The sequence below is a fragment of the Lontra canadensis genome, unplaced genomic scaffold (genome assembly GCF_010015895.1).
Source record: "Lontra canadensis isolate GAN:19392208 unplaced genomic scaffold, GSC_riverotter_1.0 scaffold7, whole genome shotgun sequence".
Taxonomy (NCBI): domain Eukaryota; kingdom Metazoa; phylum Chordata; class Mammalia; order Carnivora; family Mustelidae; genus Lontra; species Lontra canadensis.
Window position 1 is genome coordinate 20,492,835 of NW_022631001.1, and position 17,734 is coordinate 20,510,568.

A 17,734-nucleotide genomic window follows, 5' to 3' on the forward strand; every position below is an offset into this window, starting at 1 on the left:
TAAATGAAAAACCTAGGGTCCAGTACAAGTAACAGTACAATCGTACTTCCCCCAGTAAAAAGGATAGCCCTTCTAGAATGAGACCCAGAAGTGCCGAGGGAACATAAGGAGTAAATGGAGAGGTGATTCCTTTGTTTCAAACAGCCCCTAGAAATGGGAAAAACACACAAGAGTAAACATGGAGCAAGGATCAGGCAGAAGTTTCCGTCAGTCACCTGTCAGGTTCATATCCACAGAATTCCCCTTGGGAATCCTGATCACTTTTCCAAGGGGGATGTTTCAGGCCTCCCGGGGTGCTGAGGGCGTCGATGTGCTGGTGGACCTGAGAGCAGTTCCCGAGCAGGCAGGAAGAGCACGAGTGTGTGTGACTGCAGGTGGCTGCGGACGGTCAGAGCTCCATGCTGTATGCTTTGCCTTGCAGAGGGTTGCCCTGGCTTGTGCAACGGCAATGGCAGATGTACCCTGGACCTAAATGGCTGGCACTGCGTCTGCCAGCTGGGCTGGAGAGGAGCGGGCTGTGACACGTCCATGGAAACCGCCTGCGGTGATGGCAAAGACAACGATGGAGGTAGGTCCCCAGCCCTAGGGACGCCGTGCAGCTTGGGCAGGGGTCGGGCGGGGGTCCAGGGCAACAGTTGCGCATCAAACTGCACATGTGATGGAAGGAATGAGTACATGTCTCTAGTTGTTCCATCTTAATTAATTTAAATGAAATAACAGAAATGAAATTAATGGCCATCTGACAGCCGTGGAGAGGATAAGGCATATGGAAGAAAGAATTTTCTAGCAATTCAATAGTGGGATGTGTTGCCTGGCACAGGTGTTCAATCTCCCTCACTGGAAATGGACAAAGAAGAGGCCCGTCCAGTTTTGTGTCACAGAAAGTAGCAGAAAGGATGCTTCTCCCGCAGAGGCAGGTTGAGTTACCTCCGGTTGTGATGCCTTCTCCCCTGATTGTGGTAGTAACCCCCACCAAGCCACCTTTGCCCCCACAACCTCTGTCCTGGGGTTTTTTCCTAGAATGGGTCTTAGTTAATTGGGTTTTTTCAAGTGCTGCACAGTACAGACCCTAAGGAAGAGAGGCCTAGTCTTGTGGAATATTTCTCAGCTGGGAGAAAAGAGACCAGGGTTCCAATCCCTATTGATCCCCTGTGTATCCCTAAGCAAGTTACTTGATGTCTCTGGGCCTCACACTCTCTATTCATGCAATGGGCAATTAGATCATGAGGACCATTCCAATCTTCAGATTGACCCTAGCATTAGCCTTCTTTCTTCTGTTGTGTTACTTGAATAAATATTATCACAATGTACTCTACTCTCCCTTAGAAGACAGATTGATTCCTCCTGACTCTCCTAATCTCAGGGGGTTAGTAGGAGAGATTAAAAAGATAGAGAAATGAAAAAAATTTGAAACCGTCAACTGTTCCTTTCTAACAATGGGCTGACAGCTGGCCTGGTCCTAATGTGTTTACGCAGCACCTAAACATGGATGCGCAGGGACTTGGTAAGCGTACGGCACAGAGTAGGAAATCAGCAGGCCACCTACTCAACACACCAACCTCTGGGAATTTTCTACTTAGAATGACTCTGTGATCTCAGACTGCCATATGGATTAAAAGGCCACAAGTGTTTATTGTGGTTATTCTAATTCGTTTACCTTCTATTGTCTCCAGCAGCCTGGAAAGGGCTACTTCAGACCACCGAGCTTGGTCTAACTGGCTTTCTGTCCATCCATCTGCTGACTGCCTCCAGGGGGTGATCAGGCCTATGCGCCCAGGTCTGGGCCCCGTGGAGTAGTTGTCCGTGAGGAGCTCATGGGATTGAGCCTTGGTATCTCGGCAGAAACAGTGGGTCCAAGTTCTCCTCTTATGACCTTGCAGGGTTGAAATGTCCCTTCATCAACATGAATCCTACCAAGTCTATTAATTTTTATACTCCATAAATATCCACAGTTCCTCCTATGGGGCCAGGCCCTAGGCCAGGCACAGAGATAACAAAATCTTCTCACTGTGCTCTAGGAATTCAGGTGGGGAAGGAAAAACCCATGGTGAAGGGCTAGTGGACAGTGTGAATTCTGTGCAGACTTATATATTGGTTGGTGTGGGAGCAAGGAAACATTCACCAGGGAGGTGATACTTGAGTAGACAGGTATTTCTTGGAAAGGAAAGGGCTTTCTGGGGCGCTTGGGTGGCTTAGTCATTAAGCATCTGCCTGTGGCTCAGGTCATGATGCCAGGGTCCTGGGATCGAACCCCATATCGGGCTCCCTGCTCAGCCAGAAGCCTGCTTCTCCCACTCCCCCTGCTTGTGTTCCCTCTCTTGGTGTGTGTCTCTCTCTCCCTGTCAAATAAACAAATAATCTTTTAAAAAATTAAAAGATTATTATTTAAAAAAAAAAAAAAGGAAAGGACTTTCTGATCAGAGAGATCATCATGGGCAGAGCAGAGCAAGACACAGCTAGGGCCCCAAGCATCCCTGTCTTCAGGCAAGAAAAAGTGCAATAATATTTGTTCTTCACAGGAAAGAGATGTCAGCCTGAATTAACTGCATCTCTCCTCAGCCTTCTTCACTTTGCCTGTAGAGGCAGTTCTCATGACCAACAATAACTTCATGTAATTAGAAGGAAAGGGGACAAGAGTTGCACCATGAAGTCATTCCCCTGTCAAGAAGGCAGGGTATTGGCCAAAGCCCTCAAACAGCTGTTGAACATCTGGGCAGCCAAAGAACTGAGTGGCCTTGAGAAATGTGGGAAAAGGGCACACATACAAGAATAGGTTCTGGAAGAAGTTTCCCCTGTTCCCTCGCCTGAAGCCCACATGTGTATCCTGTTGGCCATCCTTCAGCCAGCTCTCCCGGGGCTAGAAGTCAGCAGTGTTACACAGGGCATGAGCACGCAGGAGCCCAGAGCCCCACGGCTCTGGTAAGTGAAAGAGCTTCCCATCCTAAGAAACAGGGTTAATGCAGGCCCTGGGGAAATGGGGTCTCCTCCAGCCATTGTGATAGATGAACCAGGAAGGACTAGAAAAGAACTATCAAAAAATCCTCAGTTGCAGGAAATGACACCTCTTGCCTTTATGGAGCATTTTATAGACTGGAACGAACTTTTCCATATCTCTCAGCAAAGCCACCTGGTAGCACTGTAGCCTGAGTTCATTGACTCACTCAACAAACATTAACTGAATATCTGCTCTGCATCAGGCCCCGTTTTGGGTCCTGGGACCTCAGAGACAAATAAGACACAGTCCCTGTGCCTTGTGCAGTTCACAGTCTGGAGGGAGAGATAAGAAGCCTGCAGTTGCATTGCAGGGGGAGAATTGCCAGGGGGAAGGGGCATCCACTCGTTGAACTAATATTATCAAATGCCTGAGTATCCTGCTGGGAATTGTGATATGGTCCCTGTCCTGTGAGGCTTCCAGTCTAGCCAGGAAGACATCCATGGGCCATCATGGTTGGAAAGACAACTACCTGGGGAGACCAGATCGATAGGGGAGCCTGGGGTTCTTAACTGTAAAATGAGGAAATGTCTCAGCCACGGTCCTCTCAATTTGGCAGGCTCTCCACCCATTGGGAGAGCCAAGGAGATGGTGCACATGATCCCAGATTTGTAGGGTAGCACAGATGAAACAACCATAAAGAGGAGACTGTCCCAAGCACTAGAGAGGGCAAGGTTATCCTCACTGGCCTATTCCTCTGTGTCTTGGCCAAATAGGGACAGTTTTCATGGAGGGAGTAATGGGGCAGGCTCACAGGGGTGAGCCATATTTAGGACTGGGCTGTTTTCAGTTCGGTCAAGCACACATTGGCTGGGCTCCTCCTGTCCACAAGGCACCAGGTTCTGAGGAGATACAAAGAACCAGTGAACATGGCCTGATCTTTCTCCCTCAGGAAGCCCACAGTCATTTGGACGAAATTGCTCTCCTAACAACTAAATCTAGTGGAGGCAGAATGGAATAAATGCTTTTATTTTAGCCATGATGTGAGACACAGCATAATCCCAGATGAAGTCAGGGACAGGGGAAAGGGCTCAAATCTAGCTGGGGGACTCTTACTGGCTGATGTAACTCAGGAGCTTGGAGCAGGGATTACCAGAGTTGAATGTCGAGTAACAGGACTGGAAAAGACAGAACAGGGACTCTGGCTCCCTCCTTCTACCCTCTGCGTGTTGTAGAAAGGGCATGTTACATCACACACATCAGTGTCACACACAACGTCAGTGCCATGGCCTGAACTTAGGACCCAAGACTCTTGAGCTGTTCCACACGCCTTTGTGTCCCCAGAGCTCTCCTACCTTACAGTGGTTCATCCTCCCCCTAGAAATGCACTGCGAGTACTTCCTCAATCTTAAAGGAGCTGCCACAGTTCCCAAAGCCGAACAGAGGCTAAGAATGATAACTTGTGTGTCATTTTATGGTTTGCAAAGCAATTGTGCTTCCACTCCACAGACTCGATGGCTGTGGTGTTACCCTTCCTGTTTCTGTATGAGGAGGAAATCTGCACAGCTGGGGGGTGGCAGAAACTGCCATCCTCGGTGAGGTTCTGGCCACATTAGAGCTTTTCAGTGTGTCTGGGCCTCAGACTCATGGTTCTGTCAAAAACCCAACCGTTGGCTCTTCAAGTTATCTGGAAACTGGTGGCTTCTCTTCTTTCCCACTTTGCTAGGCCTAAAGCAGTCCTTTCCAAATTAAAGCTGAATTTCAAGCTTCATTAAGAATGCTGTTGCAGTATTTTTAAACTGTGAGACAAAAAAGGAAAAAAGTTAACAGTATGGCTGAGTTGGGTTTAGCATTATTTGTTTTCATTTGTGGTGATTGTGTAGATTTGAAAACAGAACACAGATCCTGACTGTGACTCAGTGACACCAGCCCCCCCCCCAGTCCGCTGATCCTCTCTCGGGGCTCCCCTCACCCTTACGTGCCTCCAGATGTCACCAGAGCACTGGCCAGTAAGGGACCAACAAAGCCAGCGGGCAGAGAGGCCCTGAACCACTTGACAAGGAGATGTGCCTCCTTCGTGTCCTTTGGTCTGTGAAAACCTCCTAAAGTGCTGGCATGTGCCTTCTCAGCTGTGACATAGAGACACTCTGATGGGGCATGTTCGTTTCTTGCCCATTTTAGAGATGGTGAAACTGTGGCCCAAACATGTGAAGGGTCTGTAAAGTGAGAATAAGAATGCCTGCCCTGCAGGGTCACGCGGTGAGGATGGCAGGTGGGCTCACTGTGCCTGAGAGGCAGCACAGCCCAGCAATGAAAAGTGCAGGATCTCTTCCCAGACCGCCGGGATTTCAACCCTGGCTCTCCCGTTTGCTCCCTCTCTAAGCCTCAGTCCCTCACCTGCAAGGGTCAGTTCCCATTCTCCTGCACCTTACTGCCTGGAAGCACAGAAGCACATTTATGATAGATAAATGTATATACACATATCCATATATAAATAAATATTTTAAAAAATTGGAATATGCTCACATGAAATTTTACACACTACTTATTTCACGTCAGATCACAATGTGTCTCTGCATATAATAGTGTATTTTGACCTTTTTCATCTCTTGATTAAAATTCGTATCCCAAACTGTCCCACGCTCCTTGCTAGAAGGGAAGTAATTCAAGTGTACATAAAGGAAGGTAGGAGCCATAGTTTAGAGAGCATCCGCCGGTGCCAGGCACCATGCTGGGTGCTCTGTGGATGTGATGTCCAGCCCTTCGCAAACAGACATGCAGAACAGAGATTTCCATGCAGGGAAACTGAGGCTCAGTGAGCTGAAGTCATGTGCCCAACGTCACACTGTGGATCCGCAGGAAAGCTAGGATTAGAACGGAATGGGTGTGTCCAAAGAAAGAAACTAGAATATAAAGTCCCCTGGAATCTTAAAACAACCAGACCCCTTTCGATGAAGGATTTGTAAGCAACTTCAAGGTGTGATAATCTCTTCAGGCGCTGTCGGTCCCATGAAAAACGATGGTGGATTGCAATACAGATCATTGATAGATGCCACCTGGAAGGAGGAATTTCAGGAGAGCAGAGAACAAAGCTCTCTGCCCTCCCTCCCCCTCTCCCATTGCTGGAACGGAGAGCTCCCATAAAGCCATAGAATTCGGTCACTCTTCAGACTATCTCTAAACCACGTTTCTTGTGATAAGAGACAAGAGAGAAATTGACCTTTAAAAATCCTATGTTGCAAGGGGCAGATAGAGATTTTGAAAGCCTTTTAAAAGAAGGCACAGAGTCTATTATAGCAAATGACAAAAACTTCTCCCAGATGTGTACAGAGTGGGGAGGCCCATTCCAGGCCCCATCCCCAGGGCCTCCCTGGATGCTGTTCCCGGGCTGCTGTAAGGCCGCTCTGTGGCCACAGAGAGATCAGGTTGGTGGCTGGGCTGTGGAGCGGGGGCAGCAGCTAAGCCCGGAGAGAGAGGAGGATGTGTCACACGCTGTCTGCGGAGCCATGAGTATAAGATCCATGCAAACAACTACAACACGAAGTTTGCTCATCCATGAATTTCCCAGACCTGCTCCCATCTTTGTTCTCCTTTCAGCTGGCTCGTGTCCACCCCTCTGGCCCCAGTTCAAGCATTCCATCCTCCAGGATACAGCCCAGCCTGCAGCCCAAGCTGGGTTCCCACCTTCCAGCTTCCATGGCCCCATCTCTTTCTTCTTCCCCAGCACTCTGTTGTGCCAGAGGCGTGACGGTCTTCTCCCTGTCTGTCCACACAATGGGTTCCGAAGGGGCGAACCTGTCCCCGTGCCTCCTGTCTAAGGAGAGCAATGAGCTCTTCCCAGGGTGGGGACTGGCTTCCACCACACCCCCACGGCCCAACCAAAGCGATTGAGCTGCTTGCCTCTGGGGTCCTCAGATCATCATTGATTCCTTTGTTCATTCAACAAGTTTGATGCTCACTGTGTATGGCACCATGTTACGCGTTTGGGGTAGAGAGGTCAACCAGTCCATTCCTGCCCTCTGTGGAGGAGCTAGAATGCCCAAAGCACGGACAGAGAAAGATGTAGACTCTGGCATAGTGCCTAATGGCTGGACTTGCAGAAAGAAAAGAAACCAAATTCCCAGCTCTGCCACACTTCACTGCAGGATGACGCTGAGTCGGTCACTGAACCCAAGCACCAGGGTCTTCATCTGCAAAGCCAAGAAGGCTAGCTGAGCCACCACCTTTGATAGGACCCTCGGGCACACCCTTGGCTTTCTGAGGGAGTTGCAGCCAGCCGGCCACCAGGAGAGATGGGCCCACAGCATAGAAAGGCCAGGAGGTTAGAGGTCAGGCAACCCCAGAGGCTGCCCTGTGAACCCCCGCCTAACTGAGGAAGATACCAACATCAGGAGTGGAGGGAGTCCACCAGGGTCCCACTGCTCAATGGTAGCTGTTAGGATCACAAAATGAGCAGAAAGCCACTGCTACTCAGGACCAGGGACTGATGGCAGGGGACCTCGCCCATCCCTGTGCCATAGCACCTGTCTGCAGAGGGGGCTCTGGGGACTGGCCACTGGAATGGGGAGGACCCCAGAACTTCACTGAATGACTCATTTACTCTTCACAGCCCAGGAACCCACCAGCAATGCTGAGGGACTGGCAAAACTCACTCTCCTGGTTTCACATGAACAAATGATGTCTCAGGGGTTGGAAGAGGGTGTGCCCAAGGTCTCACAGCGAGAAAGTGACACAGCCAGGGGAGGAACTGGCTCTTCAGGCTTCTAGCCTGGATTTTTTTTTTTCTCTCCTGTTCCCCACTCCCTGGTTCTCAAGGTCGCTTGACACCCCCCAGCAGAGCAGGTACTGAGGAGGGGGCTGGAGGAAACAGCATGGCCCTCATCCAAATGTTAGCAGAAACCAGCGCTGCGTGCACAATGTTAACATTTTAGCCCAGGGCCGGCGCTTCAAGCTCAGGGGTCACAAGAACTTGAAGCCCTTTGGAAAATGTTCATTTGGTGCCCCAGAGACCTGCATCTTTTGTCTGTTTTTTTTTTCCTCCCTGCCTCCTTTTTTTTCCATCTTTCTTTTTACTCCCTGATCTGACTCTTCTGGACGATTCCTCCCCGCTTCCCCTTGCCCCTCACTGCTGGGTCTAGCATTGCCGCCCTCCAGCCTCCAGGAGCCTCAGCAGCCCCCACTCCATTTCCTTCTACCCCCTTCACTTTCACCATGTCAACAGAGAGAGAAAGGAAAAAAGCATGTTTCTTCGGGGGTGGGGGGGGGGAATGTTCTTTCCCAAAAGTTGGGGTTTAGAGTTCAGGAGGGTTTTACTGAAAATTTTAAGGAAATAGAGAAAAATCCTCCCTATTTTCCTGGTGTTTTTTGTTTGTCTTTCTGTTTGCCACAAGAAGGGTCTATCAGTGGGAATAGCATACAAACGAAAAACGGACATTTTCTAAGTCAACAGACTTGTGTGTAATATACAATTTAGTGAGATACGAAGTCCTTGCAAAGTGTAAATATTCACAAACTAGCCAAACCAGAGAATCATGAAAACTATACATTGAGGTGTTTCTAATCTACCCCAAAATTTACTTTTCTGTCCCCAAAGCCTATTTTTTCCTCTCAATATGCCTCTTCCCAAATCTTTCACCTCTGCCTAAGAAAACGAATCTCCCTTCCTGCGGCGGCTGGCCTGCCCCAGATCAGGCCACCGTCTGCACAAAAGCCCATCTTGTAAAGTGCACCTTTGATAAGAGTTTTGTGCCCCCCACAACCGTGCTCATTTTTGGAGCACGTGCTTCCTTTAATAATGACCATCTCTATTAGCAGAGGGTTAGCCCACATTTACTACTTCACAAATATTTGCTGAGTAAACGACAGGGGAGTGTCCACCCAGGAAGGCCTAGGCAGACAGAATCGTTGGCCTGGCCTTGTCACTCTGTCCTATGAAGCATACCCTGAGTCATTCTACAGTCCCAGAACTTTCATGAGAGCCCCACTTGTGTGAGGTGGCTCCATTTCAGACAACCCCAGTCTTCAAGTCCCCTGGGTCTCCATTTCCTCAACTTACAGGTGTGTCTCTCAAGTCATCTTTGTCTAATTCAGTTCTTCAAAGTCAGGCTGCATCCAGAAAGGGCCACCCTGAAATGTGTGATGGGAGGGAGCCAGGACTGGTCTGTGGTGAGGATACCTGTCCAAGGGAAGCACCCGGCCAAGGAGCTAACAGGGACTCTTGTTTACCAAGCACAGACTCAGGTGCTGGTCGTCATGCCAAATACCCCATGTCCATGATCTCCCCTAACCCCGCAGCCTATCTGTGAGGTATGTCTGGTCGTGCCCTTTATAGATGGGCCGAATTGAAGCTCAGAGACCTTGCTGAGACTTTCTCCTTTCCAGTAGAATGGCCAACTGGATCCCAAAGGGCCTCTGATCATAAGAAAGGACCATTTATTTTTAAAATAGATTGCTTAATTTGTTTTTCAAAAGGAAAGATAAGGGGTACCTGGGTGGCTCAGTGGGTTAAAGCCTCTGCCTTCAGCTCAGGTCATGATCCCAGGGTCCTGGGATCAGCCCACATCCAGCCCGCATCCTGCTCTCTGCTCAGCAGGGAGCCTGCTTCCTCCTCTCTCTCTGCCTGCCTCTCTGCCTACTTGTGATCTCTGTCTGTCAAATGAATAAATAAAATCTTAAAAAAAAAAAAGAAGGAAAGATAAAAGGAGTGTGGGGAGGCCTGATTCCTGAAGCAAGGATGAAGCTGGGGTGGAAGCTAGAGACGGAGACACAGGGATACTGAAATGAGCTCCATGTCTGGGGAAGGAGACAGAGAAAATCTACAGTAGAGTGAGGAGAGGGGGAGCGAGTGCTGTGATAGAGGTCACTCAGGGAGCCGGAAGGGCACGGAAGAGTGGTATTTCAGCAAGACCCCTAAATTCATGCTGTTCACTTAAGAATAGTTCCCAAAAGTCTCTTCAGGACTCAAAGAACCTTTCATACTTGAGACCTGGGCTCAGATTCCAAGGCAGCCCCGGACTACACAAACTTGACCAAGTTACTCTACCACTTTGAATCTCCAGTTCCTTCTCTAAAATGAGGGTGATGGGGCTCTGTGTGGCTCAGTCAGTTGAGTGTCCAACTCTTGATTTCAGCTCCGGTCATGCTTCCAGGGTCATGAGATTGAAACCTGCATCGGGCTCCACACTCAGCAGGGAGTCTGCTTGAGATTCTCTCTCTCGCTCCAAAAAACAAATAAATCTTTTTTTTTTTTTTAAAGATAATTAAATGAGGGTGATGCTGACAACAGTGGCTACCTCACAGAGCAGGGAAGATTCAATGACGCATTCCTTGAAAGCATTCCTTGTCAAGCATTTAGCACAATGTCTGTGGTCGTCATCATCATCATCATCATTTAATATATTAATAATAATAATTCCTGGCTGACCTGCCCCCAGGACTAGAGAACAGGAAGCAATTCTTCCAAGATGCCACAGAGCAGAGTGTTTATAAAGAGGTAAAAGCCCGGCTTCCAGAGTCTGCTTCGGTGGTAAACAAGAGCAGGCAATAGCTAATAAAATTTCAAATTAGCCATGACTTCTCACAGCCCTTCAATTGTACTCGCTGATTTAATGGTCAGCGTCCCTGCTCACTGGGATTGAATAATGGAGCATTTCTGCAGAGTTATGGATGCGGCAGCTGAATCTGTCATGCTAACATCAATAGCAGAATGCAAATAACCCACAGCTCGGGCTGTAATTATGTGCTTAAGCAATGTCTGACAGGGGTGGCACGAGACTATGTGATGGAGCCCGCCGTCCGCAGGAGAAGACAGGGGCTTTGCTAAGCGATCAGTGGGTGTTTCTGGGAGCTGGGACAGGAGCCCTGAGTTAAAGCACAGGACCATGCCGGGATCAGAGGAGGCCTTTCTTCCACATCTAAAGATGAATATGGGAGGTGAGCAGACCACGGACAAATGGCCCTTCACTTTGGTGAGCCATATTGTAGACTCAGGGATAGGAAGGGAAACTACCCCTTAGTAAGTGCTTACTGTGTATCCAGTATTCTGCTAGATTTGGGGACCTATACCATGTTTTGTATTTATGTCACTAACACTTACATGACACTTTTATAATCCCCTCGTAAGACACGTGGGAAACAGAGGCTAGAGAGTTTACGTAACTTGCCTAAGGTCACATAGAGGTTAAGTTTCAGAGCCAGGATTTGACCCCAGACAGTCTGGGTCCTGGAGTCCATTCTGTTCACGCTGCGCTGCCCTCGAGGAAGTCATCAAGTCTTGAATGCCATGAAGAAGTAGGCAAGAAAGACGAGGGATTTTTCTCTGTAATTTACTAAGGGAAAAAAACTGGGTTTCAGGGACGTCAAGTATCTTACCCGACACCACAATACAACTGAGGCTGGTAAGGGGGCTTGGGAGGCTGCCTGTGTGGATGGGGTCCCGAATCTGGCCAGGCTGTGCCATGGTCTGGTACGCAGCATCTGTAGTGTAAACCCACAGAGACAGAAGCAAGAGAGGCCTGTCGATGAGGAGGAGGCTGGGGCTCGGAGAGTAGGAGCAGGCATTCATCCGTGGGAGTTCTTAGGTGCAGTTCTGGGACCTGAACTTGAGCCTGAGCCTCACGATGCTCCCACCATACCACGCTGTTGAGAGGGACTGAACGAAGGTAGTGGTTTTCTGGCTTTTATGGGCTATCATTTGGTTTCATCCCCTGATTCATTTGTCAAGTCATTCAATTCTCATTCATGTATTTACTTCACAGCCATGTTTTAGGCACTTGGACTAAGTGCTGGGGACAGAACAGAGGTAACCAGAACAGGATCTATGTCTCCAGGGTGGTGGGACGGCTTGCCCAAAGTCGCACAGCTAATACACAAGAGAGGCAGAATTTGAACCCAGAGGAACACATGGCCTTAGACTGTTCTCTGCAACAAAGCACACAGAATGTCACCCTGGGCTGTTCCTGCCCCCCCCCATCCCCTGGAGGCATATCCTCTAATCCCTGGATTTGCTATCCCTATTAAGCTATGCCATTGGGCACCTATCACTAATACCACCAAAACTCTGTGGTCTTATGGCATTTCTTTCTTTGTCGTTTGGGAAGCTGGAAGCAGTACGATAATTTTCAGTCCTGAAGAAATTCATCCATGTGGTGGAGAGGATTCCCTGCTAGGGGCTCGTTGGTCAGCGACTGGCGGAAGGCAGAGCTGGGTCTCCCTGGACCTACATGGCAGCCGGCAATGATGCTGGCAGTCATAGTGTCCCTTCTTCACCCCCAAAGCCAGTCTGTCTCTGGCTCTTACTGCTCTTACCCCTTAAACCTCCCTCCAAACCACCCACTGTTCCCCACTTCCACTGTTCCTGCTCTGATCTCTTGTGCCCCCGTACAACCTCAGAAATGCCCTTGCCACCGCAGAGCCCCCAGCTTCCACTTCGGGCCAGCTTCAGTATCCCCCTCCAGATTATGGAAGAGCTTCTCTCAGTGTTGCAGATCAGACCATGTCACCCCTGTTTTAAACCTTCTAGGAGCTCCCACTGTCCCCATCCCCATCCCGGGAGTTCAGTGCAAATTCTCGAAGGCTGCCCGCGGCCGTGCAAGTTCTTTCACCGGCATCGACAGTCTCTTCTTGGGCTCGTCCCTCACCTTCTCAGTGGAGCTGAGCAGCTCAGACCTCCAGTGTGTTCTTCCACCCCTGGGCCCTCAGAGAATGCCCTCCGTCTCTTTGAAAAGAAACAGAAACACCCATCCCCTGTACAAGTTCTTGTCCTTCTCCCCAGCTAGACGAGTGGGCTGGGAGCAGATCTGAAGCCTCAATCTCCCCACAAAGGCCTTGGCTCATCCCACGTCCTTAATCAGGTGACTCAGTGAGTGGAAAATAGAGACGTGAGTGAAGGTGTTGTAGACACACACGGCTGGCGGGCCATGGTGCTGTGAACTTCAATGCTATCGCCCCTGCAGATGGCTTGCTGGACTGCATGGACCCTGACTGCTGCCTCCAGCCCCTCTGCCACGTGAACCCGCTGTGCCTGGGCTCTCCCGACCCACTGGACATCATCCAGGAGACACAGGCCCCAGCGTCCCAGCAGAACCTGCACTCCTTCTACGACCGCATCAAGTTCCTTGTGGGCAGGGACAGCACGCACATCATTCCTGGGGAGAACCCCTTTGACGGAGGGTGAGTCCCCTGCGCCCTGGCCCCGGCCATGGCTCTCTGCGGGAGAACAGAATCAGCTCGGGCCACCTTTGGGGCAGTGGGGGTGGGGGTGGGGGGAAGCCAGGAGGGTGGGTATCGAAGGCTCTCGATGGAATGTCACGGGATGCAGAGAAGCAGCCTCAGGTGCCCACCCTTAGAAAACTGCTATCCCAGGCATTTGGAATTTTAATGAGCCAAGTTGTGTTGTTCCCGCTGGGTGATAGATGGAGAGAGTGAGAAATCAAAGGTCCAAGGGGAATCTTGGATCAATACCCTCTTTGCAGTCAGCTGTTACTGATTCTGCAGTCTCCAGACGAGTGGAAACACTTTAACACTGTTCACCCTCAGAGCCGATGTCCAGAAGATGGTGGGGGTGGGGGGTGGGGCACAGTGGCTGCCCCCACTCAGGCCGTCGGCCCATGAATTCTTTCACAAGTGTTTGGTTGTATCTGTCACCCACTGGACAGCTGTTCACTGAAGTCCACTCTGTGCCAGGTGCTATGCTGGAATCACAGAGCTGAATAGTCCACTAAGGGGACAAAAAAGACCTCCAGGGTGATCAAGCAGAACTGTACCCTCAGGGCACTCTGGGACCGTCCTCCAGGAGGTGCTCCTGGGAGGGGAAGACATGACTTAAGAGCAGAGTCTTAGAGATGAAAGATGGTTAACTCAGCCAGGGAGAGGAGGGTATTCCCAGGAGAGGGAAGAGCTTGTGCAAAGACCAGGCATGCATGAACCAAGCACAGGATCCAGGAGTGACGGGTAATCATGCCTATTGAATGCCTTCCCGTGTAGGGCTGCCTCTTACATGCAGAACTTTCTCTAAAAGTCAGCACAGTCAGTTCAGCGGTCACAGATTTCATCTCTTCTGTGTTCATGACTTCCATGCGCCACGGGGACAACAGGGTAGTGGTGAGGAGTGGGAAAGGTGAAGGCTGTCCTCCTGTTCTACTTAAAGGGGGAGATGAGCCGGGCTTAGGCATCACTTGAGCCTGAGGAATGCAGGAGAGTCACTCAAATGCCTTGGGAGACTGTGTTGCCTTCACCAGCTTGAGGATCTGAAAGCAGCAGCGCGGTTGGGAGTTCCCCCCTCACGGTAAGGGCAAGGAAGGGAGAGTCTGTGGTTCATAAGCAATTCTGGAGCTTACACGGAGGTGGGAGATGTTGATTTGGGAGCCTTCAACAAGCAAGCAGGAGTGGAAACCAGGAGCACACAACAGTTTACTCTGGGAGAATGTGTGAGGGGAGAAGGGCAGGGCCCTCAGAAGGAGCCAGCCCGGGAGGCGGGGTTGTCATCACCAGAGCGTAACTGGGAATCCAAGAAGAAGGCCTCCCTGCTGGGATGGGATGGAGCCCGGGTTCTGGGCTTCACACCACAGGACTGTGGGGTCTAGAGCACATGCCTCCCATTGCCCCAGTCCCTCTCCACAAGGAGCAGGGACAGGACAGGAAAAGTGAAATGGGGGGAGTGCTCCGAGCCCAGCGGGAGGGGCATAACAGGAGTGAGGAAAAACCCTCAAACTTTAACATTTTTAGAGATGAAAGTACATCGTAATCCAAATCTTCCAACTCACCTCAAGAATCTTGAGAAACTCAGAGGTTAAATGTCTCTGGGTAGGAAGCTTCCTCCTCTTTTATTCAGTTGTGTAACTTGCTCTGAATGCTTGTGGGCCTTCCTGTGGCATACGTTCTTTTAATCAACCAGGGATAAGCATATTATTCCCACCAAGGGGAATATTCCTTACTCATCCTTTCTTTATTGGGCCCATTATGGAATCTGATCAGGGTTCTGGCTGGTTGGACGCTGGTGGTGGTTCTGCCTAAGGAGGGCCTTACCGTGCCATCCTGATCGGTGCCAGCGAGGACCACATCCCCTGCGTGTCTTCTGGTGACCCACCAAAGGCTGCTGCTTACATGCCACAGATCCCTGGGGGACCCACACAGGCTTTCAGTACTGTGGATCCAGCAGGTCTGACTTTCAGGGAGCTTGAGAAAACTGTACCAGGAGAAATTGACCTCTTGGCAGAAGGGAAGAGTAGAGGCCTCTGAGTCAGGCCTACTTGTGTTTCCAATCCCAGCTCTGCCACTACCGAATACATGGCTCTGGGCAGGTGGCTTAATATAACACACATATAAATGTCTCCAATCCTCTAAACTGAGTTCTCCAAAAAAGGACTGCATCCTACTCATTTTAGCTCTTAGTAGATGTTCAACCAAATACGCGTACATGTTGCCTTGAACAATGAAGAAACGGAAGGAAGGAGGGAGAAGAAGAGAGAGGGAGGGAGGAAGGATGGATAGATACATTATCTATTTTACTTAATTTTATCCTGAGGATTCAGGGTCCAGGGAAGTTAAATCATCTGCTAAAAATCATATTACAGATGAGTAGCAGAGGCAGGAGAAGTCAGCTCCCAGATTATTGTTTATGTACTTGTCACCCTCAGTTAAACTACAAATGCTTTGAAAGCAGAGACCGTTCATCTCTCCAGACCTATCACACTTAGGGCAAGGCCTGGAATTGGTATTCAGTCTCCAAATAAATGGATAACAGAAGCTTCTAGATGTTACTGTAAAAATTCCTTTCACCTAATATGTGCCCAAACCATTAGGCCCCTGCTCCTCACTTATCTAGATTCAGAAGAAACAGCAGTCTGTCACTACTCAGTATTCCCAAACAGATTTTTATGTTAAAAAAAAAAAAAAAAAAAAAGCCCAAGTGACAAGAAACCTGGAAACAGGCATCAAATGCTTTTGTCACTGGACGCCCATCAGGTATCTGTTGTCTTAATCTGGGCCCTCAGATCGGTGCTTATTTGCATAGTTGGGGTAAAGTGGAACCCCTTACCAGGTTTGGGTTGTGGCCTTCCTTCCTCTCATATGACAGAATGTGGCTTCGTGGAAAGAGCCCAGAGTCTGAATCTTGGCTTTACCTCCCATCATCTCTCTGTGACGTCAGAGGAAATGATTTAACTTTTGTGTGTGGGCCTCCGATTACAAATGGGCTGTAATGCTATTTCACAAATGCCGTTGAAAGGGTTATCTGAAATAAAGCATCTAGCACAGCACTTCATACTTAGGTGGTCAGTATGTGATTGCTTTTACGGCAGCGGCATGGCCTAGTGAAAATAACACAACCTTTGGAATCAAGCAACTGGATTTAGTTTAGTTTAGTTTAGGTTAGGTTAGTTTATTTGATTTAAATTCAGTTAGTTAACATATAATGTATTATTAGTTTCAGGGATAGAGGTCAGTGATTCATCAGCTGTGTATAACATCCAGTGCCGTTACATCACATGTCCTCCTTAATGCCCATCACCCAGTTACTCTGTCCCCCCATGCCCCTCCACTCCAGCAACTCTCAGTTTGTTTCCTTTGGTTAAGAGTCTCTTATGGTTTGTCTCCCTCTCTGATTTCATCTTGTTTTATTTTTCCCCTCCCTTCCCCTATGGTCCTCTGAGCTGTTTCTTATATTCCACATATGAGCAAGATCATAGGGTATTTGTCTTTCTTTGATTGACTTCTTTCATTTAGCATTAATACCCTCTAGTTCCATCCACATCGTTGCAAATGGCAAGATGTCATTTTTTGATGGTGGAGTTGTATTCATATGTGTGTGTGTGTGTGTGTGTGTATGTGTGTGTGTGTATATATATATGTATATATACACATATATACATATATATGTATATACATATACACAAACATATACATATATATGTATGTACATATATATGTATATATATATATATATACATGCCACCTCTTCTTTATTCATCTCAGACAACTGAATTTAAAGTCTTTTGCATCTGCGTTCTAGCTGTGTGACCTTGGGAAAAGTCCTTAACCTCTCTGAGCTTGAATTTCCTCATCTGTAAGAGCGAGGTAATAATGTTTACTTTGCAGAGTTGCCATGAGAATTAAAAGAAAAACACAAAGTACATAAAGTCATCACCTAGTACTGGCCACACCAAAAATGCTCGCTAATTCAATGATGATGACGATGATGATGGAGAAGGAGATGATGATGACGATGGTGATGGTGACATTGTTAAAAAGAGCTTCTCACTCTTTTAATTGGAAGTGCAACTTGGTAGTAACCTGTCCTCCAGGGAAGTCCAGCAGCCACCGAGAAAGGAGCAAGGTTTCAACTGTTGAATTCTTATTTGAGGAAAGGAAAGAGCAGCATTGCGCCCACCAGCTGTCAGCTGGGGTCCTCGTTAGGGAGGAATCCAGTGGCACTTCTCCAGAGATCGGGCCTTCTGATGAGCAGGCAGACCTGACTTGGTGCCTGTGCCTGACAGAAAACCCCACATTCTCCTGCACCCCACACGCTATGGCACAACATGTAGAGTTCACACAGGAGTCCATTTAACAGGCCTCACGATGCAGGCTGTCACCCAGAGCCGCGGCAGCATTTCTGAGCCCGTCGAGGACAGGCAGCCCCAGAGGTGCCTTCCTGCACGATGTGGGCTCCCAGCTGGGTCTCTGACTCAGGGAAGCACACAGGTGAGCATGCTGGGACCATGTGACAATGTGGACTGACTAGAGCGCCCTTCCGTGGGGGAAGCAAGCAAGCAAGTCTTCAGGGCCCAGGGCTGTCTGCAGAACACT

General features: G+C 49.1%; 1 protein-coding gene across 1 annotated transcript in view; it reads left to right on the forward strand.

The window, feature by feature from the left end:
- Positions 1–17,734, forward strand: part of TENM4 (teneurin transmembrane protein 4) — a 715,043-nt gene that overhangs the window by 612,170 nt on the left and 85,139 nt on the right. Inside the window, exons 18-19 of the mRNA XM_032852968.1 lie at positions 422–568; positions 12,886–13,102. Coding sequence (XP_032708859.1) covers positions 422–568; positions 12,886–13,102 — 364 coding nt within the window. The remainder of the gene's footprint in view (positions 1–421; positions 569–12,885; positions 13,103–17,734) is intronic.